Source organism: Lepidochelys olivacea, assembly GCF_965140295.1.
Source record: "Lepidochelys olivacea isolate rLepOli2 genome assembly, chromosome: 4".
Lineage (NCBI taxonomy): Eukaryota > Metazoa > Chordata > Testudines > Cheloniidae > Lepidochelys > Lepidochelys olivacea.
This window is the reverse complement of record NC_140414.1, coordinates 112,745,121-112,767,984: the sequence shown is the minus strand read 5'-3', so window position 1 is coordinate 112,767,984 and position 22,864 is coordinate 112,745,121. Positions and strand designations below refer to the sequence as shown.

Here is a 22,864-nt window from a genome sequence, read left to right as displayed (position 1 = left end):
CTAAAAACCAACTGAACTGCTTTTGCTGCTTGTACTCTAAAATAAATTAGTCATGCTCTGAGACGGTCTAAGCCTTGATGACATTGATGTGAAAGTTCAGTTTCAGAAAGTTAGAAGTACCTGAGACAGACTTTTACCTTAAATTTTGAGGTATCCAAATGATTTAGACAGGGCTCTGTGTACTCTACTGTAAGCTGGACCTAACTTTTTGACAAAACCAATTTCTAGTGTTAAACTAGAAGTTATACAGCATCTGACGGTAAATTTAAAATTGAGTTTGACGTGAAATTAAATATGAAAATGAATAATGCAATCAGTATTCCTTGCGTTAATATAACATCCAAATAATTCAGTTTTAGTCTTCCTCTCCAGTGTTAACCATGCTGCAGATTTTTGTACTGAAACATGTAATTGCACTGAAGATTTGTGCAGGCTAACTTGGAGGTTTGCACAGCTGGTATGGATAATGTGGTAATTTCAGTTTTTAGGTGGTTGAAGCGTTCGCCCAACGTGGAGGGAATAAATCTGCTCTTCCTCTCTCTTTTTTGGACAGGGCTGCAGGTGACTTGAAATCTTGGGAGTTTTTGTTGATCTGGTCACCCAACCCAGCAGCTCTTTACAGCCAGTTGCCTTTCTACCCCCAATATCTATCATTGCATGTAGTGTATAAAATGTTGCCTCTGAACATTTAGTTATATAACTGGCTGTCACTGCAGTGTTTTAGTCCAGAAAATTATCTGCATTTTTAGTGGCCCCACAGTTATTGTTGATTGAGCAAAGTATGGAGGTTTCATCATGTAGTGATGTGAAGCTAGGTGAAATACTTTATTGCTGTGCTAAAATCATATGGTTCTACAGTGAAACAGAGTTCAGATTTTTATAATCGGCACAAAAAATGGTACTCTTTTCACTACCAAGCACAGATTAATAGGCACTGTAATGAAATCTTGTACTAACACTGAATAATTTTCAAAATCTACGCTTAACTATGAAATATTACTATATTTAATTAAAGTTTAAACTACAGCTGACACAAGGTACATCTGATACATTATTTACTTAACTGCCAATTCAGAATGGGTACTGCCATAAAGTTTAATAAAGTCACATAAAATTCAGTGTTCAGTGAAATACTTGTTAGCTTTCTTAAAAATGAGCGCATATCAATAAAATAAACTATGGTATGTTTGGTGTCTTGGAACTGTCACAGTTAACAGCGTATAGGAGCAATTGATAGGATGACATGCTGTGGAGTTGATGTAAGTGCAGTTACCTCTGAAAGCTATCAGATTTTAAAATTGTGTACCAAGTAGTTGAACACTGGAAGCCAGCTTTATCAGGAATCGCAATTAGAGTATTGTGTGGACTTAACAGATCTTAGTTTGACAGACCATATGTCCTCTTTCTTGATTTTACAGAGGTGGAGGGAGAGTTTAATATATGGAACTATGAAATAGGGCAGTTATGAGAAGGTGTGTGCTTGGTAAAAGATAAATGAGCGTATGACATCACTTTGTAATGATGTGGACATTTAGGGAACACCAGAAAACACTTTTACAGCCATGGCACCACATGTAACAGTAAGAGACAGTAAAACAAGAAATATCAAGGCCATTGTGATCTTTTCAGTGCTGTAAGGTTGCTTACGTATTTTGTTACAAAGAACATGCAACTCTTAAAAATAAAACTGTATTTTCATTTGATGCTTTTACATGGATTCTAATTGTAATCTTACTGAAATGATACCTTCTGTGTAAGAGTTTAATTCCTGTATTTTTTTCAAATGAAAATGAGACCTAGTTGAGCATGGTAAGCTAAATCACTGCAGCCCCATCTTACATATGCCTGTTTGCCTACATGTACTTACTTAATAAAAGACAGGTGGATTTTTTGCTTTTAAAAAGCATACAGTTAAATCCTTTTGAAAATATATCAGAAATAGCAAAACCGTCTGTACTTCTCATTTGTATGAAAAAGGTAACACAGCAGAAATGCACGTCTCTGGTCAGATATGGCACTGTGCCCATTTTCCTAGTCTGAATGTTGTACAGAGCATATCGCAACTGGAGGTTTGTAATTCCAGATATCTGAGGTTTCCAGTTCCATTTACAGAATGTATCCAAGCAGACTTAAGTATCTGATAGCTGGTTTCTTTAAAAACCAGCTAAGTGCTCTCTCCGGTATATGTGAATATAACTTAAATATTGTTAGATGCTCATAAGGACATTCTAATAATGTGGCACCTTAGAGACTAACCAATTTATTTGAGCATGAGCTTTCGTGACAGTGGGGTGGGAGGAGGTATTGTTTCATATTCTCTGTGTATATATGTCTGCTGCAGTTTCCACGGTATGCATCCGATGAAGTGAGCTGTAGCTCACGAAAGCTCATGCTCAAATAAATTGGTTAGTCTCTAAGGTGCCACAAGTACTCATTTTCTTTTTGCCAATACAGACTAACACGGCTGTTACTCTGAAACCATTCTAATAATGGGTGCTTAAAAAGAGAGGGAGAGAGAAAAAAATCCTTTAAACGTTAGACTGAAATTCAAACAAGCAGTATTTAAAAGAACTGAGTATTACAGTTTAGTACTCAGAATGTGATACTTCTTTACAAACAAATCAGTGAAAAGCCATGGTCCCTACTTTGGAAATATATACACTTTTTAAGATACAGGATGATAGGGAAGACGGAACATGGTGCAAGGCAAAGGGATGGCAAACGAGTTACAAATAAAAGATGTTTGGTAGGTCTGTAAATGTTTCTTACTGGTCCCTTGAAAGTCTTATACCAAGAAGTGTGGCATTTTCCCCCCTCACATGTGGTTAAGGGAATTGATGGTCTTGAGGGCAATATGGGAAAAGAGAGGGAGATGGCGGGGATTGACAGAGTATGAGAGAGACTGAAGGTGAAAGGGTTGGATAATGTATGGTGAGGAGGAAAACTGATAAGTGATAGGGTAAAATGGGGGCACAGACACACTTAGCTGAGATACGTGGTGTCAAGGTTCCTCCCCCACTCTGAACTCTAGGGTACAGATGTGGGGACCTGCATGAAAAACCTCCTAAGCTTATCTTTACCAGCTTAGGTCAAAACTTCCCCAAGGTAACAAATATTACCCCCGTTATCCTTGGAATGGCCGCTACCACCACCAAACTAATACTGGTTACTGGGGAAGAGCTGTTTGGACGCGTCCTTCCCCCCAAAATACTTCCCAAAACCTTGCACCCCACTTCCTGGACAAGGTTTGGTAAAAAGCCTCACCAATTTGCCTAGGTGACTACAGACCCAGACCCTTGGATCTTAAGAACAATGAACAATCCTCCCAACACTTGCACTCCCCCTTTCCTGGGAAATGTTGGATAAAAAGCCTCACCAATTTGCATAGGTGACCACAGACCCAAACCCTTGGATCTGAGAACAATGAAAAAGCATTCAGTGTTTTACAAGAAGACTTTTAATAAAAAATAGAAGTAAATAGAAATAAAGAAATCCCCCCTGTAAAATCAGGATGGTATATATCTTACAGGGTAATTAGATTCAAAAACATAGAGAACCCCTCTAGGCAAAACCTTAAGTTACAAAAAAGATACACAGACAGAAATAGTTATTCTATTCAGCACAATTCTTTTCTCAGCCATTTAAAGAAATCATAATCTAACACATACCTAGCTAGATTACTTACTAAAAGTTCTAAGACTCCATTCCTGTTCTGTCCCCGGCCAAGACGACTACAGACAGACCCTTTGTTTCTCTCCCTCCTCCCAGCTTTTGAAAGTATCTTGTCTCCTCATTGGTCATTTTGGTCAGGTGCCAGCGAGGTTACCTTTAGCTTCTTAACCCTTTACAGGTGAGAGGAGCTTTCCCCTGGCCAGGAGGGATTTCAAAGGGGTTTACCCTTCCCTTTATATTTATGACACGTGGCTTGGCAAAATGAGCTGGGAAGGAACAGATGTCTGTGCAGGCCTAGCACTAAATGCCCTGTGGTTGTAGTATGGACTGCACCAGTGATGGCCGGACCTCGTTACTTTTATTGCTCTGTGGGGAGAATCTGCAGGGAAGGGCAGACAGTCTTAACCCACTTCTGGGTCCTGGTGGAGGCTGCCTTTAATTAGTGTTATGTGGTTTAAGTGTGTGCGTGCATATTGTTAGGGGGCTTATTCCTTCACCCACTTACTTCCCTGGTCCTTCTCGCATGAACAGAGAGCAACAATACCCGAAGTCCAAAGGTGCAAACAATTAGATGTTTATTGGGGTGAACTTCCAGCAAGCATGATTCCAGTTTCCTTCCTTAATATCCTCCTTCCCAGCTCTGACACCACAGAGCCTTACGCCTGTGTCCCTGTTCCCATTCCTACCCGTAGCCAAACATGATTCTAACTTCCTTACTCCCATTCCCTGTTCCCATTTCCCCCTTTAGCAAAACATGATTCCAATTTTCTTACCCCCATTCCCTGTTCCCATCTCCCTTACCCACATGCCCATGCCCACCCCCACCCACACCCAGTCACTTCCTCATTGACTACAGATTATATAGTAAAACTTGAGTTCTGCTTAGCTGTACCTTAACCAATCATTTTCCTGAAATTTAACTAACCAATCCTAACATATTGTAACAAGATTATGTAACCAATTATATCCCACCACCTTAATTAGTTTACACCCAGCAAAATTAATTATACAGCAGACAGGAACAATCACAGGACCAGACAGAGATTATGATGAAGTGAGCTGTAGCTCACGAAAGCTTATGCTCAAATAAATTGGTTAGTCTCTAAGGTGCCACAAGTACTCCTTTTCTTTTTGCGAATACAGACTAACACGGCTGTTACTCTGAAACATAGCAAAGTGGAAACTATAATGACAAGACAATACAGAAGTGAGGGTTTCACATCCCAGCTATTGATAAGTGAGTTCTTGCCAGACAGGATGCTATCAAACTAAGTTTCCTTTTACATTTTCTAGGCACTTCCCTTTCTCTGGAGGTGATAGGAACTATCAGGACAGGATTGTATTCCTAACAGCCGAATAGCACCTTATTTCAGTGTGACTAGTTTGGAATGTGAGGATGTGACCGTTCGCTTCCCAGCTTATGGCTGCCTCTGCTGCTTAGCCAAAGGCCTTAGCCTAAGAACAGGGCCTCAGACTGTCACAGTAAGAGAAAGCCCTTACACCAGCAGACAGTGATTTTGATTCTTTCTTTTATATCTCTATCACTAGCCAAGTGATAAGAATACACCTAAATTCTTAAAGTGCAGGCCTTTGCAGACAGGCCTGAATATCTATATCCTAACACATATTTTCACTCAGACTGATCATCTTTACTTTATGTACCTACCTGTCTTACAGACTTGGTTTAACAGGATGGGATAACTGGGATCTCAGTCTTTTGAGATGCTCACAAGATGACACTCCTGATCTGCCAAAAGAACATGCAAGTGGCTATCGTGTGGTTATTTGTTTTCAGTGAAAGTATTCAGTCATTGAGGCAACCCGTGAATTGCATTTCTGTATGTTCACAAATATTTTTTCTTAAAGAAGAGAAACTGCTCGAGCGCGGAAGTGGGAGTCAAAAAAGTCAAATGCTCAATTCTAATCCTGGCTCTGACAATGACTTGCTCTGTTACTTTGGGCAAGTCATTTAGTATCTGTTTCCCCATCTGAAAAATGGGGAAAATACAAACATCATCGACCCTCCTGACTCTTCTGAGAAATATTTTTTTTCAGTGCTTTGTAAATAAAGAACCAAGAATTGAAAATAAGTAGTTCATTTTAAAAGACAATATCTCTTGTTAAGCAGCATGGGTTGCATTACTGTATATTGTAAAACCTTCATTTTATGTGTCTACTTATTGCTCATTAACTGGACTATGGCTAGATTCAGGTGTAGCACATTCAGGCATCCTGCAAGTTCACCTCAGTCCTGACATGCAACCCTAGTGTTTTTCTTGTCTTAGACTGATGGCAGTCACTCCACATTACACTAATTTTTTATAGAGATATTTATCCTTTAGACAAATGGGAGGGGGCTCTTAAGATATTGTCCAACTTCCTTTTGTTTGTGACCTTACAAGATTTCACTGAAGTATCTGGAAGTGGAAGTCAGCTAGTGCATTTAAACCATGCTATCGCCCAACCTTTATTTGACTTAAAGAACCACATATATTTTTGAGTATGAATCCTCCTTTAAAGGTGCCACAGGACTCTTTGCCGCTTTTACAGATCCAGACTAACACGGCTACCCCTCTGCTTCTTCAAAGAGCTTCACCTTTTGCTGATCAATTCCAGTTTTATGACTCCCCATATCCTAGGATGTGTGTCTTGTTTAAATGAACAGTTTATTATTTTATCAGTGTCTAGTTGGTCTGGGCACCAGAGATAGTGACTCCACTGTCTGACTTATATACTGAAATCATTGACTTTTTCCTAAAATATAAACTTCTTATACTTACTGAGAGAACTGGACTCTTCTTCTTCAATGTAAAATGACTATTAAAAATAAAGGAGTATTAGACATTTTAAAGTAGTGAACTTGCAGAAGGGAGCATAAAAATCAGTGACTTTATGTGGAATTTTTAAAATTTATATCAAATATACTTATTTAAAAACTATTTAATATTAAATTTTAAATTGACAACCAATTTGGAGGCATAAAGTCAATATACGGTAATCTGTTAAAATAATTTAAATTAAAAAAAATAATATTAAGCAATACATGTTTGTTGCCAACTTTTAAAGGAAGTCCAACTGCTGAACTGGTGGGTGGAAGTCATTTGCTAAGCATCTGGAACCAGAGTTTGTTGAAGTACTAAATCAGCTTTTGACAGCAGTAGCCTCTTCTGCAGGTAGGGAGAGAATATTTTCTTTTCTTCTGTGTATTCAGCTAGTTCAGTGACTAGTTCTTTCAGAGTTAAGAAACTAATTGGGATGTTGAAAGTGCAGGAAAGTTTTGTTTTCCTCTTCCAATCTATAAATAAAAACTACATGTGAGAAGATGAAATTTACTAGTTCTAAAGACCATCTTGAAGATGGTCACCAGAAACAATCAATTCAGTTCATGAACCTCAGATAATACAACTGTTTAATAAATCAGTTAGCTTTCAAGGCAAAACAAGTTTTGATAAACTTTCTCTTATGTATCCAGCACATTTAAGGTAGCTTTACTTAATTAAAAAATTTCAAATGCATTTTTAATTGAATTTGAATTTCCATCCAGTTAGAGCTTGACAAGTAAAAAAAAATCAATCTAGGATATGGAAAATGGTGTATGATGCATTTCTTAACATAATAAAATAAAAATTAAGAATCTGAATAAATGTAAGTTGAGCGCTATAAGTGCATATCTTTTTGGTTAGCAAAAAAAAGTACAAAATTTAGTATAAAAGAGATAGTGGCCATTAAAGACATGTTGATTTGCAGCTATCAGTAAGAATCAACATTTCTTTAGGAAAATAACTAAAAAGTACAAATGCAAAACAAGATTAAAACCAGTCATCTAAATCATGATTAAAATGGTGGTTTAAATCACTGAGATTTAAACCAAGCCATCCTGTTTGGCAGATGGTACTCTTGCTTTTCTAGAAGATAAGTTATATTAAGCTTTTGAGTTATAGTAAGCATCATGTGTTTTTAAAATATACATGGTAGGTCTGCAGTGCACTCTACAATACTAATATTGTAAAAATGAATCACTGTCTAAATGTTACAAATGTGTGGGTAATAACATAACTGAAATATTATTTCCTGGGGTACATATGAACACCTCACTTTTTAGAGGTCCTGGAAGCTTCCAGGTGGTACTCAAAAAAATATTTGAGATGATGAAAATCCAGTGAGACAAGGTGAACTGGGACCCCACTAGCAAGCCTGTCAGCCAAGATTATCACTAGAAAAATACCTGCAGCATATTAGTAAGAGCAAAAATGTAAATTGTGTAATCCAGAATTGGACTTGGGTGTTAACTGCAGGATGGTTCATGCCTCTTCTGGAAGAGAAATGGGACTGGTGTCTTCTTAGCTAGTGCTGATGTGCAGTACTAAATCTGTGAATATTTATTCTCATATTAAACTTCCTACACAAACTACAGTATTTTTGTTAAGCATCAGAATTAAAACATGGTAATGTTGAATGGCAATACAATGAATATTTCAGAGGAGGTTTACACATTTTAATATATTTAAGGCAACTGAATATATGAATTATATTTATGAAGGCCTGGGCATAGCACTTTTGCTGTAAATATTAAAGGAAATTTACTGGTCTGTGCACATATGATTTAATGCTAATAAAAGCAAATATTTAAAATGTCTTTGCATTGATGGGTCGATTAAATCTTTCACTGTGTGTAGTGTATCATTTGTAGTTTGGGTTTTCATCAAATAGCTGTTTTTTTTATTTGTTCTCTTCAAAAACAAAAGTAAAAATACATTCTGACAGTGTCTAGTTACCGGAACTCTGAGGGGTCTGCAATATTACAAGTGATGTTCGTAGGGGATTAAATTTGATTCCCTAATGTTGGGACAGTTGTTAATACATGCCCTCGATCCACTAGTGTAGAAGACTAAAGTAATTCAATAATGCCAGTGATGTCATGCCTGATTCATTGATATAGGATATGATTATGAATCATGCATGAAAAGCAAAATACCTGAAAAAATAGATGGGCAATTAAAAGTATAATCTTCAGAATGTGAATTGTTATAGTTGTGTGAAAATGTTGCTATTAATACATGATTTAAATTGCTAAAGATGTCTCGAGTTAACTCTGATACTTACACACTATAATTTTTGACATTTTTTCATAGTGGCCCTTTTCAGTTATGCCTCAAAAAGTTTAAGTTTAAGATAATTTAGTTTTCATGAAAAGTTTCATAATTGGACTGATAAGTTATGATTATACTGCATACAATTTTTATTAAAATTTAAAGTTCAGTTTATAAAGCTGGATCACATCTTAGTCAATCAAGTGAGTTTTCAGTACTTGAGACTTTGTTTTAAAGAATTAAATCCTTTTAGATGTTTTTTGTTAATGTTAAGTAGTAGTGCATTAACTTCAAAAATTTTTACATGCTGAAAATTTTAAAAAAAAAAAATTATCTGCCTGATCATTGTAGTGTTTCTGTTTTATTCTGGGAGCCTCTCTCCTCCAAAAAGATGGTTAATGGCCCACATGCCGTCTAACTCCTGGATTTTACCCAGAAGGTGGGGTTTGGTCACATGATGGGATTTTGATGTGAGCTTCTGTTCAGTAAGGCTACATGTCAGATCACCAGAGCATACTTAATCTTTTGCATTTCAGCAGTGCCAGACCATGCACATTTCTAAGCAGGAAACTGATTTTTTCTATCTAGAAAAACAATTGTAATTATGAGGAAGCTTGCTTGGAAAATCCCGTGGACATGTTTTCAGACATCCGGAGGTCACCTATAAATCATTTGTGCTTTCCTGACCAAATTAAGCTTAATTGTGTTAAGCAAGTGGTTTAAAATACCACACCTTTTTTCTTGATGTCTTTTATATTTGTGTGTGCCATGGAACAGTTTTAGGCTTGCATGATCATATTTTATTCTACAGGATGGGAAGGAAACAAGTAATTATTGAATAGTGGAGGAGTAACAATCAGCTAAGTATTTGTCCTTTTAAAAAAAAAACGTGGGGGGGGGGGAAGGTAAAAATTTGCTTGGATGTGCTTCACCCATTCATCAGTGATCAGTTTTATAAAGTGGTAGTGCTAGGAGGATGGCACAGGGTCAGAGATCCTTGGAGTAAATACAAGGCTGTAATTCACTAGAACAGCTTTGCTGATGACGTGTGGCTCACAAAGAACACAAGAGCTCCCAGTGTGAATTCAGAACCTCATATCTGGCTACTACAGAGCCATCTTCTACAGTGTATGAAATACAGTACAAAAATTACTTGAAATATTCCTGCTCAATTAGCAAATGAATGGATTTCAGAAATTATTTCAGTATTGTCAGTGAAAATCTTCTGCATTAAGATCAAAAGTCAGATATACTTTTGGTTTTTCTTAGGGCTTTGATTTGTTAGTTTTAACAGTACTGTAGAATTCATAACCCTTGTTGAGTCTGCATGTAAGCTCTCAGCGCACACCCTGTTTCTCTCATATTCTCAAAGTATTTATTTTGAGCTGACCGTACTTGCTCTTAGCCCAGAATGAGGGTTTTTTTTTTCAAAAGTTTGTGAAAAATACACTCATCTGTTTGAATTATGTGAGCATGAAAAAGACACCTGACTTTCTGTGCTCAAGAGTAACTCAAACAGTTGTACAGAAAGTCTTAGAAATTGGCATTTGGCTGTTTCTTCAGGAGAAATCAGTCTGAGCTATGATATAATTTTAAAAATATTTTCTCACTTAGCTGGAGTCCATACCCGTGCCTTGAACAGGGATCAAAACCAGCAAGTGAAGATGTGAGCTAACCCCACTTAATGAGTTTATCTCAATGTCAGTGTCTGTATTTAATATCAGCATTAAAAGAGATGACTTTTTCTTCTTTTAATCAATTTTCCCAAACAAACTAAGGTTTCTAAATGTAAAAGTTAAGGTGCACATGTGATGCATGACCAGAAAGGGTTAAACATCCTACAGGATAAATGAGTCAAATTCAGCCCTTAAAGACATATGGGGAGATAATGTTTGTGTTTTTGTGTATTTACATATCTATTGGTAGAGGTCAACAACGTAATCAAACAGTCCCTGTCCATGCTTATTCTGTTAGTTCAGAGATCAAAAGGACATCTTAACTTTTAAATGAACTGTAAACATAGGATATTGCTGTATTCACCCCTCTGAAATATATAGCAAATCATCTGCGAATGGTGGAAAAACAGGCAATTGCCTGTGGATAATTGTGTGGATAATTACCGGTGATGCTTAGGAAATGAATCCCCTTCAAAGTACCTATTGTTCGCTGAAGGACTCCAAGCTGTCACAAGAAAGCCTGAAACTGTATAAAGATGTTTGGGTTCCAATCCTTTTTATCTCAGATCTGCTTGAGGCTTCATGCAGGGGAAGCCTAAGCCATAAGGACTGAGATCTCAGTCGTGACTGGACCGCCCTGAATATAAACTTTGGACTATAACCTATGAACTATTTCTGAAAGACCTCTTTTTCGGCTACAAAGCTCACCATCTCGGCTATGAATTTGAATCTCAAGAATTGTACTCAAGTCTATATGTATGCTGATCTTTTAACCAATACCCTCTCTTTTCTTTTCTAATAAATTTTAGTTTAGTTAATAAGAATTGGCTGTAAGCATGTATTTAGGTAAGATCTGGAATATTCATTAACCTGGGAGGTAATGTGTCCGATCCCTTGGGATTGGTAGAACTTTATATGATTAAGATTTTTTAGTAATCCTCCTCATATTTGACTTGGGTATCTGGGTGGAGGCCGGAGGCTGGGTCACTGTTGTTGGCTTCTGGATAACCAGTGAGGTACTATTGAAGCTGTTTTGTGCTGGCTTGGTAAATCTAAGTATTGGAATATCCACCAGCTTTGGGGATTGTCTGCCACATTCTTTGCAGTTCCCCCTAATTGAATGACCTCAGTTGGCTCCCTTGGGACTCCAGTCACAGCACATGTTATCAATTCACCCAATTTCTTATTGTCCATTAACTGGTTTAAAAACATATCTGATCGGTGCAACGTGAGTGATTTTAGTTTCTGTGGTAACTTTTAGTATTTGAAGACTCTGTGCCCTTAGCAAATTGTATAAACACTTTTTTGCTTAATTAAGATCTTTTTTTAAAAGGAATATTTATGAAAAATCTCTTTTGTAAAAACTAGAACGGCGCCTTTAAAAATTAATATATAATTCTGCTTATTTCTCTTAATTCAAATTACATATTTTGGTTTCTAGATCCATACTTACGAATGCTGTTTTTCCCTGTGTGACTTACAAGTATTTATACATTGGTTTGCCTTTTGGAGCTATTCTAACCTAGCACGTGTGTGTTGTGTTTAATAAAAATGTGCATCTTAAGAAAAATTCTTCATGCTAATTTTCTGCTAATTTAAATGGACTCAAAATAACCAAAGGAATCAGACCACTTGTGGATGAGTTAACAATTTTAATCTTCCTATAATCACCATATCGGTCACCTGTGATAGATGGAGACATCAAATGGGAACAACAAATTTGAGTGCTGCAAGCATGTTTCCTTTAATGGGGGGAGGGCGGGGGGAAATGTGTGCATTCAACGAGTATAGTCAAGGGCTAAAGTAAGGTGGGAGAGCAGAAAAGCAGGGGGAGAATTTCCTCCTCCTCCTCCCTGGTTGTGGAGAAACCATGCTTCTCTACAACTTCCCCTGCTCCCTTCCTCACTTGGAATGGTGAGTGCTCTCCCTCCTAACTCAGGGTTGTCTAATGGGGAATTTATTGCCAAAGAGCTAGCACACTTTTAAGTTCACATCCTAGCTTACTGTGCACTAACTTCCCATGTAGACAAGTCCTTAGTCTACATTAACCACTGTGTACAGTAGTTAATTTGTTTTAGTGATGGTGAGCTTTTTCTCTTCCCCTTCCACCTCCCCATCCTCCCCCCATCGAAGATCTTGAATTGAGCCTTTTGTTTTTGTCCAGCCAAGCATAGCTATGTGGGATCTTACTAAAGATTTAGTTCTTTATTAGGAAATCTGAGACCTTGTATAGATCTTCTGCCTTCTCCCTGCCAGAAATCCATGGGAAATAAGATGAATGAAGATGTGCACAAAAGCTTCCTCTTCTGGGAAAATGTTGCAGTACGTGCCTGAATGATGCTAGTTCAGAAGAGTTGGGAGAGTCTATTGACCTGCTTGAAGGAGAAGGGCCTTTGCTGTAATTCTGTGTATTTTTCATAGCCGTGTCAAATCAAGTCCAGTAAATTAGTAATGCAGCAAGTGTAAAGTGGTAGGTTAAGGTGGTAGAACGAAAGCATTTTCAGACACCAGGTTTTTCTAACAGTGAGTAAATGTTTTCAATTCCTCTACAGTCTACTGGAAAGTTAACCATCTGTGCTATTTATACAAGGTGTATTTCTGTAGTTTAACCAGGAAAGACTTATTTTACTAGTTGGCTTTGCTAATGGTAGTGTACTTTAGATTTCCACCACATAAATAATGAAATGCAATTTCAGCAACTATTTTTACACTTCTATTTAAATTACATTACTATTTAAGTCCTGAGAAAGATCTATAGGAGGTGGAAAGCAAGAGGGCTTAAAAAAATCCACTTACTTCCAAGAAGTGCCTAGTATTTTGTTTTGACATGAAGTAACAAGGAAGAGATATATAGCCTCATATTTTGTATGTCATGAGAGCCACACAACTTATAGAATAAATTTATGTATGTTTTGTGGAAGTTATATTGGACAGAAAATACTCGGACCTTTCCATTCAGAGAGATCAGTTTTCTATGTGCAAGGTTTATAGAAATGGCATACTTGTTGGTTTTCCTTAGAGTTGTCAGGATTGTCTTCCCTGATTGTACTAGATAACTCTTTATGGGGTTCAGATCAGTGGTGAGCTGGAGCCGGTTCGCACCGGTTCACTAGAACCAGTTAAATTTAAAAGCCCTTTTAGAACCGGCTGTTCTGCGAGGGACAACCAGTTCTAAAAGGGCTTCTAAATTTAACTGGCCAACTCCCTGGGTGCTCCAGGGCTGGAGCACCCAGGGGGAAAGTTTGGTGGGTGCAGAGCACCCACCAGCAGCTCCCCGCCCCAGCTCACCTCCGCTTCGCTTCCACCTCCTCCCCTGAATGCGCCGCCCCGCTCTGCTTCTCCGCCCCCCCCAGGCTTCCCGTGAATCATCTGTTCGCGCGGGAAGCCAGGGTGGGCTGAGAAGCAGGCAGCAGCTTCGCACTCAGGCCCAGGGAGGCGGAGGTGACCTGGAGCGGGGGAGGGGGCGTGAGGAGGGTTGCCCGCGCTGCAGCAGGTAACCCAGGGCGGGGGTGCACAGGGGAACCGCTCCCTGCCCCAGCTCACCTCCGCCACCCTGGGCCTGAGTGGGAAGCTGCCACCTGCTTCTCAGCCCTCCCCGGCTTCCCGCCGAACAGCTGATTCGCGGGGAGTGGGGCAGCATGTTCAGGGCAGAGCGGAGGTGAGGTGAGCTGGGGCCAGGTGCAGGACGGGGAGTTGCTGGTGGGTGCTCTGCACCCAGAAAATTTTCCCCGTGGGTGCTCCAGCCCTGGAGCACCCCATGGAATCAGCACCTAAGGCACCACTTTTGATGTGATCAGTAGGGGGAGCAGCTGCTCCCCCGCCCCTAGGAGCCAGAGGGACCTGCTGGATGCTTCCTGGGAGCTGCCCCAGGTAAGCACTGCCGGGACTCCCCACCTCGCCCCCCCCGGCATGTCCCTCTCGCTCTTAGGGGTGGGGTGGGCACCCACTACAGTGGCCCACAAGACCCTCCTGCCCAGTTCTGGGGGCAGTCAGGGGACAGAGGAGGGGGGTGGATGGGGCAAGGGTCCGGGGGAGGGGAGACATCAAGGAATGCAAGGGGTTGGATGGGGCAGGAGTCCCGGGGGGCAGGGATGGGCAACGATCCCCTCGTGGGGTGAGGAGGGAACTGGTGGTTAAGATTTTGGCAGTTCATCACTGGTTCAGATGTATATTGGGAGCTTTCTCAGAACTAAACTGAAAGAGTGAGGATACTGACTGTTCAACAAAGACTTAGTTTCTCTAAAGATATCATTAGGCGTGTTTTTAGAATTGTGTGTTAAGAAACAAGTGTTTAAAATAACTGAAAATGCCCTTTCAGTTGCTCATCTTTCAGTCCATTGTGATGTCATAATTCCTCTAGTTTGTTAATAAAATTCCTGAATGGAGATTAATTTCTAATGTAACATAGTAGACATGCTAAGGTTTTCAGTCTTTAATACATAATTGACAGAAATTAGGGCACAAACCCAAGTGTTTTTACATTCCTGGTCACTGTAAGGCGGAATCTTGTTGTATTGATCAGGAAGATGCGAGTTATTTCTGTAATTATTTGTGCTTTTTTTTCCTTGAAAATCTTGTCCATCTGGTTGCTTTCATGTTTTTAAATGACAAGACATGCTGCTGCATTAGACTGTCTCATTTGTCATTTAAATAAATGTCACAAGTGACACAGTTGTCAAGTTAAAATTCTGTTCTGTGCAGCTTGCTTGCCATACGGGGGTGTTTAATAATTAGATGTAGGAGTGGTTGCTTTTGGCAGTATTTAATAGGAAATGTGAGTGAAGGTCCTATGGCAGAAAAGGAGTACTTGTGGCACCTTAGAGACTAACCAATTTATTTGAGCATAAGCTTTCTTGAGCTACAGCTCTTAGTCTGTAAGGTGCCACAAGTACTCCTTTTCTTCTCTTTATCATGTGAGGATTTGAGGTGAGGGGCATGAGAACACATTTTTGTTGAATTGCCACTTTGAATACCTGTTTCAAGTGCCACATGGTGAGTCTTTAAAAGCAAAACAGCTTAGCTTTCTTCGGTAATATCAAATAACCAGTATTGTGCCAGAATATCTGGGCTTTTCAGCATGTATTCTTTTGTCTTCAGACTCACTTCCTGCTGTAGCATTTTTCTATTCAGCTGTTGTATTGTCTTTTTAAAGTCTGTTTTAATTGCTAGAAGGAGGTATCTTAGTGTTTAGCTGGTGCTGTATTTAAGGTACAATCTACAGAACTGAAGCAGGAGGGAAGAAAATGGGAATGTCATTAGCAGAAAACCATATGAAGATGCAGACAGGCTTTGGCATGAGGAATTCTTGTGAATCCATACCCTCTCTGTGGAAAATGCAAAGAAATCCCACTTCTCCATCATAGTGACCTGTAAATTATGCCCTGCTGAATTGTTTTTGAACCTGGTTTACTTTATTCCAGGATGCCTGCACTCAGCTACAGAATTTAGCACTTTTCACTGTGAAGAATACTCAGCCTACTTCTGTGGAAAAAATCACCCACATCTCAGATTGCTTCTCTGGAAATCAGGAGCATAAAAATGACAAATCTGAATTCAGCCTATTCATAGAGAAGGATATCCTAGAAACCCTTAAAGACATCCTCTGTGACCCTGATCCATGCCCTTTTCCTCCCTGTGTGTGCCCACAAAAACAGGATCATAAACTAGCCAGTACTTAAGAAACCATTGTTAAATGTGGCCACTCTCTCCAAATACTGCCTAATACTGTACTGAACTTCCCGCTTATAAGCAAACTAATTGAGAAGCTTGTCTGTCCATATCCTGACCCCTTTCAGTCAGGTTTCAGTACAAGACATTGAACAGAGAGGGCACTGATGGATGAACTCCCCTTGGCCATGTGCATCACACTCCAATTGTTGAACTTCTCCACAACATTTGACATGACTGCAATTTTATTTTAATATCTCGATTCTCTGTCCTCAGAGATTTTTTTTCTTTCTGAGCACCCCCCCACCCCCAACATGCTATAAAAACTACACAGCCCACCTGTGCCACAATAACTGGTTTTCTGCATATAAAAGCCAGGGCCGGTGTTGGGGTAGCAAGCAGGGCAATTGCCTGTTGCCCCATGCCCCAGGGGCCGCTCTGAAGCTGGGATTTGGCTCCAGCCCACGGTGGCAGAGTTCAGGGCCCAGAGCTTAAGACCCATATGATGGGGCTTCAGCTTTCTGTCTTGGGCCCCAGTGAGTCTAATGTTGGCCTTGCTTGGCGGACCCCCTGAAATCTTCTTGAGGCCCCGCCCCCCCAGGGGATCTCGGACCCCTGGTTGAGAACCACTGCTCTGAGGCTCTCCTATGCTGAAAGTCTTTAGCTTCTGCCAAAAGAGGGGGTGAGGAGAGTTTGACAGTCTTAACTCTGTTTTTTTGTGGAGAAGGGTTGGAATGGCTGGCGGGCTTTTTTCCCCTGTTCAGCTCTGCGAAGTTATCTTGCTTCCTGTCTTTTATGAGGAGGAGTTCTTTGCAGAAGTGGGACCCTACCCATTCCACAGGAGGATGACTGACTTCACGCTGAGCCAACAATCACTGTAGTCCTGCTTGTGTAGACTTGGCTCTAAAAACCTCACCAGTCAGTAGCTCTCCAGTGGGCAGGGTTCTTGAAGCCCTGCTTATATTTTGTTGAATTTGTTCTAAGCTAGAGGAAACCATGCCCCAAGGGGGAAAGTCTGAGTGGAGTTTCCTTTAGCAGAAACTGGCTCAGTTTGGAGTAGAATTTTGTGTTTGTGTTCTGCAGAAACCCAAAACTTACCCCACTCTGGTAAATGAAAAGCCAGATATCAAAAGCATGTTTTCTACGTACTTTTAAAAATGCATTAGGGAATATTTTATGAGGCCACATGAGATCCGTTCTTTTGGTGTAGACATTGAAAACTAAAGAACAGATAGTGTGTGTGCACTGGAATGGTCCAGTGATTAGGGCACTGGAGTAGAACTTGGGAGACCTGCCATCAAGTTCCTGCTCTGCCACAGACTTCCTGCATGATCTTGAGCAAGTCACTTAGCTTCTCTGTGCCTCAGTTCCTCATCTGTACAATGGGGATAATGACATTTCCCTGCCTCACAGGCATGTTGTGAGGATAAATACACTAAAGATTGTGAGGCACTCATACTATATGATGGGTGTGTGTGTAAGTACAGGATGATAGTTTTTGAAAATGATACTCTCAAATACTTGAAACTAGCAATGGAAGGTGTACTCATTCTGCCTGATTTCTAATCTGTACTGATATCATGTCTTCAGAAGTTCAGTTTATATTGCTTTTTGAAAGGAAAAGAGTGCAAGGAGCGTGGAGAGAGAGGGAGATTCTAATGGGAAACTGATGTGTCTCTGACTGATGTCACTTTAGCTTTAACTGTCTTTTTTAAAAAAAAACCACACACCCTGAATCACCTTTGGAAAAATAAGATCTGCCTAAATTTCAGTAAAGATTAAAATTAGTTCAGTGTGTACAAAGTCTGCCTGCCTCTTCTTGAAACAAATCCAAATACTAGATTAACACCCCTAATTTATTGCCAGACCTATTACTGTGAGAATGGCCAGTTAGGGGCCCACTTGCCTGAAGAATTCCCTGTGGTAGGAAGTAGGCTGTATGGTACATTTCCTACTGGCCCAGAGATAGAAGACATAGTTACTCAGTGACTTGTGGCAGATGGAGGGATCATTTCAAAAGGCTTCTGCCAAATACATTGACTCATTGAGCCATAAATTGCAATAGTTTTAAAGTTTAATCTTTTATTGACAAATTTCCTCCTTGTGATATATTTCCTTTTAAAATTTCTCCCCCAGTTTCTCCACCAAAAAATGCCACAGCTGTATGGTAGCTTCTAAGTACACTTTGTGCAGATTTACTCCACATTACTTCAAGTGAGTACAGTTTTACTTGTGGTTTTACTGGCACTACCAGAAGGTTAATGTCAAATTCAACTTCGAAGTTGACAAAAGCTTGCTACCTAAATGGTTTTCCACCATTTTTTTGTATGTGACTCCCTTAATAAATTAAAAAAAAAAAGAAAAAGTCAGACCTCTTTGGAAATCTTATATAGTCTGTGGACCCTCAGGGTTCCAGGACCACAGGTTGAAAATCACTGACCTAAAATATTTGACACCATTCCTTTAATTCTTCACATTAGTACAATTTGGGATTAAAAGTAAAGATGTTATTGTAGAAACATGACTGCATGTCCTAGTAGGCCAGAGAAATTGGTCCATACAAAAGCCAGCCTTATCACTAAAGTGTGATGGAGGGTTTTAGAACTCAGATGATTCCACCTTTGACACTCTGGATCCAGATAGGAAAGGGTTAAAACCAAGGTAGCTTTGCAACACCTTATTGCATTCCACACCTTTTTTTTAAGGTTTCTGCCCTACTTTAAGATAAATGAGGAAGAAAACCTCCATTTCTACGAAGTTTGATAAGCTCCTACCAAGAAGTCACTTGATATTAATTTCAGGTTAAATTTCTGCCTTGCAAACAAACACCAAAGTAGAGCTTATCCATGTGCATACTAAAAAATTTTCAAAGCTGTACCTGATTACTCAGTTTTTCCAAATGAATGGCTTCACAAGGTCTGAACCAGATCTGAAAATTCTTTTTAAATTGTTCTTTTATCTGTTTCCAGAATAGTATTTAGGCTAGTGATGTGTATCTAAAGCGATCTGAAGTGTGCTGTCAGTTAGGGAATGGTACTTCTAATTTTTTCTATATAAAAATAAACCTTGAGATCAGACTGATTTTGTTCAGACTATTGTGTGTCTTTTCTTTTCAACCAAGACATGGTTCAACTTCATGTTCCTCACTGCGAAAAGCAAACAGGAACTTGATCTGCTCTTTAATCTGAGGGAAGTATCAAGTGTTCCCTTGGTCAGAGCTCAGGACATGTGAAGCACGGGTCGTCTATTTGTTTTTCTCTCTTAATAGAAGCTGTCGTGTCTCTTAAAGTATACATGAAAAGAGGCATATTTACATGCATTACATTCTCAGAGATATTAAGAAGCTAATCAACCTGAGTACACAAAACTTTGGGATCAGAGTAAAGCTTTCTAGAACGAAAAGATAAGTTTTGGGGTTTTTTTTTAATCTACTCGGCAAAACGTTAAAAATGTTTTATGGGTGGAAACTGATAACTATGTGGCCAAATTAGTCAAGGCTTGGTTTGTTTCTACTTGAGTAGGTTAGCAGGTGTAATTAAATATAGATCCGTCACTCAAACACACTTCTGCACTACTTACTCTCTTTTTTACCTGTTCTGATTTTCTTACTCATGTGGCTCTCTTTTTACTTTCAATTAGAAGAAAAGACGCGCCAAGCAGGCGTAACATTGTAATGCAAAAATTATTATTCTGGTCTATTAGATTTCTCTCTTGAGATGAGATAGGGAAGAAAAGTCAAGGTGCATTTGTAGCAGTATGCAAAAAATAGTAGTAGTGCGCTCTGTTGCCTGGCTGACTGGCTGATGCTGTGGTGTAAATTACCTGCCTTTTACAGGCGAAGGGCCGGGGCCAGGAGCAAGAATGGAAACCTCTTCCCTTACTATTTGTAGCAAAAACTTTCCAGGTGGGTCATAGGTTTTGGAAGGCAAGTTATTACATTAAGCACTCTGCATTACATCTTTTTATTTCATAAATGTCATTGTTAGGACAAAGGTTTCAAGGCTGTCAATTTTTGTATAAACTAACCCTATTCTTCAATGAGACAAAGGCTGCCAAATAAAATCTGGGGATTTTTTGTTTGTTTTTTGGAAAAAGGAGCAGGTTATTCTGACCAGCTTCTCATTCTCTGCACTGCAAAACTGAGCACTATGTGGTGAATCAGTTTGGCCTGTTGTTGAGAGCTAAAAAGTGATTTCTCATTGTTTAAAACTTATGCTGAGCACTCCTGTCTACAGTCATCACCTAGTTAATGCAGCTAGTGTTGAATTTCACTGTGACTTCAGTGGATCCTCTTCATTTACTGTCACTGTTCGGAATTTGATAGCAGTTGTATATAGTCTCACTCCTTGTCTTGTCCCATCTGGAATTCCAGAACAGACATGCACAATTATTAGTGGGATGCAGGACAGTTTGGACATCTGAGCTACAAAAGAGGGAGGTATTGATGCTTAGCTAATCGTAGTCCTGATAAGGTAAATTGTTCAAATACATTCCCTTCTCTCTTGTTCTATAGCTCTATGATGTGCCAAGTCTTTTGTCATTGACTTTGTTGCTCCTGTCTTTCTAGCAATGTTACCATAGAGCTTAGAAATAGAGGCTTTTGTAATTTACTAGGAGGAGGTCAGTTTGGATGCTCCAAACCTAGTTAATTCTTCCCCTCATGGACTGTTGTCACCTTTCGGTGTATTTGTGTATCACCTTTGACACTCAAGCAAGTGAGCGTGTACTGTTTTCTTGGTAGCTGCGTGAAAACTTTTGTAGTACTTTAAGAAACCATCTGTGGCAAATGTTCACATGCTACTACATTTGGATTGATGTGTCTCATTTATATTGCTGAAGGAACTGAGTGCCCAACTGCTCTGTACATAGTAACCTTCAACTCAGCATAGCACTTCATCGTGTTTTTAATGGTGAGGGAGGGTGTTTCACTTGTCTTTTTGTTCAAGTTTTGGTGCCTAGATTATGCAATGATGGGTGCATTTAAATGTATGAAATATTAACAGTCAGCTGATGGATATCCATAAAGGATCTAGTACAATACACTTAGCTAATAATGGCCAGTTGCTATGAGACGTGGGGTTTTTTTTTAGAACAGGGTCTGTTGGTATGGCTTCATTCAGGCATTTGAATCTCTGCCCCTTTTCCTACACCTGACACAAGGAGAGCAGAGCACCCTGTGCCATCAACAGGGCTACTGAAGCAGTGACAGGGAAAACCAAAATGTATGATGTATAAACTGGAGTTTTCCTTCCACAACAAGTTGCTGTTTCTGAAATGACTGTACAGGGCTACCAAGTGTTGTACACAAGGTGTGGCTTGAGTTTTTTCTCCCTGACATGTCCATGTCTTGTTTCCTTTCATTGTAGCCCTTCTGGAATAGCCAATATCCACTAGGCATATGGATATTTAGCAGGCTTTCCTGTTCACTTAACCTTTTGTGGACACCAGGACCTGATGTGAAGCCATAACTGCAGAATTAAACTTAGTTACTACTCTTTCTTCTCCTCTTCCTTTCTCCTTGCTGCCTGGCAGAAAAATGGGTGAGGCAGAGGAGGCAGTGGCTCCACTGGCTGTTGCAGTGATCTGCCTGAGAGTGGGGGAGAGAAGGAAAAGGTGGTGAGCGTACTGAAGGAAGAAAGGAGTATTGGAGGAGGGGAAACAAACTACCCTTTTTTCCCAAGGAGATATGTCCCTCCTCTTTTTCCTTCTCCTCCCTATAGGAGTTCACTCATTTTTCCTGCAAGAAATGTCCTTCAAGAAGCTCCCAAAACTCAGCATCTATGACTATATAGGTGTCTACAGTCAAGCCACGCAGAATGTCTGTATTAAAACGATAAAGGCGTGCATTTAGTTTAATATTTAAAATTGAAGCAGTAACTCAGGCTCTGCTTCCCCAAAGAGGGGAAAAGCCACTTTCTTGGTTGGGAATTGACATTTCAAGACACTAAACTAATGCTTGTTTCTTGTCCTTCAGATCCCTATAGTTCGCTGAGTCCACCATGCTTTACTGAGGAGGATCGATTCAGTCTGGAAGCTCTCCGCACGATCCACAAGCAAATGGATGATGACAAGGATGGTGGTATTGAAGTAGATGAAAGCGATGAGGTAGGTGGAGGCCTCAATTGTTTCCATTTGATATATTTTTGTCTCAATTTAAAATACACCAGAAATAGTACCTTTGAAGTAAAACTTCTCAGTGACGTGATTTGAAAATGAAGCTTGTTTCTAGAGTTGTGTAACAAGGATTGTCATCCTTTATATTGGCCCATTATAAAGGAAGTAAGAGGAACAGTAACGTTGTCCATATAATGTTAGGCATGAGGATGGGGAAAAAATCATGTTAGGCAAATGATCTCAATCCTGCTTGTGATAAAGTCAATGGGAGTTGACTGGGCCCCAAAAGGATTTAAAAAAAAAAATCTTATTTTTATGTTTCTAAATTGTTGTTGATGCATAGAAACTTATAAAGGACACTAAGTATTTTCCTTTTCTGCCTACCTCACTTACTTCCTCATGGAGTGAATCCCAGGAAGTAAAGAATGCTACTCTCCTGTTCATCTAAGGTCAATTCCAGTTGCTTCATCCTGTGGAATGATGTCTCTGACCCCTTACATAGAGGGGTATGAGAAGATGTCTTGTTTTCTTTTCTTAACACCAAATTCCCAATGTGTCTTTACTTCCATATTTGTGTATGGGTGGGAAAGAAACCACTCTTGTTTCATGGCAGGCTACCAAGGCCTGGTCATAGTTGACCAGTTC

The 22,864-nt window shown here is 39.6% G+C and overlaps 1 protein-coding gene across 1 annotated transcript in view; it reads left to right on the top strand.

Annotated features, from left to right (window-relative positions):
• The window catches only part of STIM2 (stromal interaction molecule 2), a 151,637-nt gene that overhangs the window by 46,443 nt on the left and 82,330 nt on the right, over positions 1-22,864 (top strand). The window contains exon 2 of the mRNA XM_084625970.1: positions 22,080-22,210. Coding sequence (XP_084482096.1) covers positions 22,080-22,210 — 131 coding nt within the window. The remainder of the gene's footprint in view (positions 1-22,079; positions 22,211-22,864) is intronic.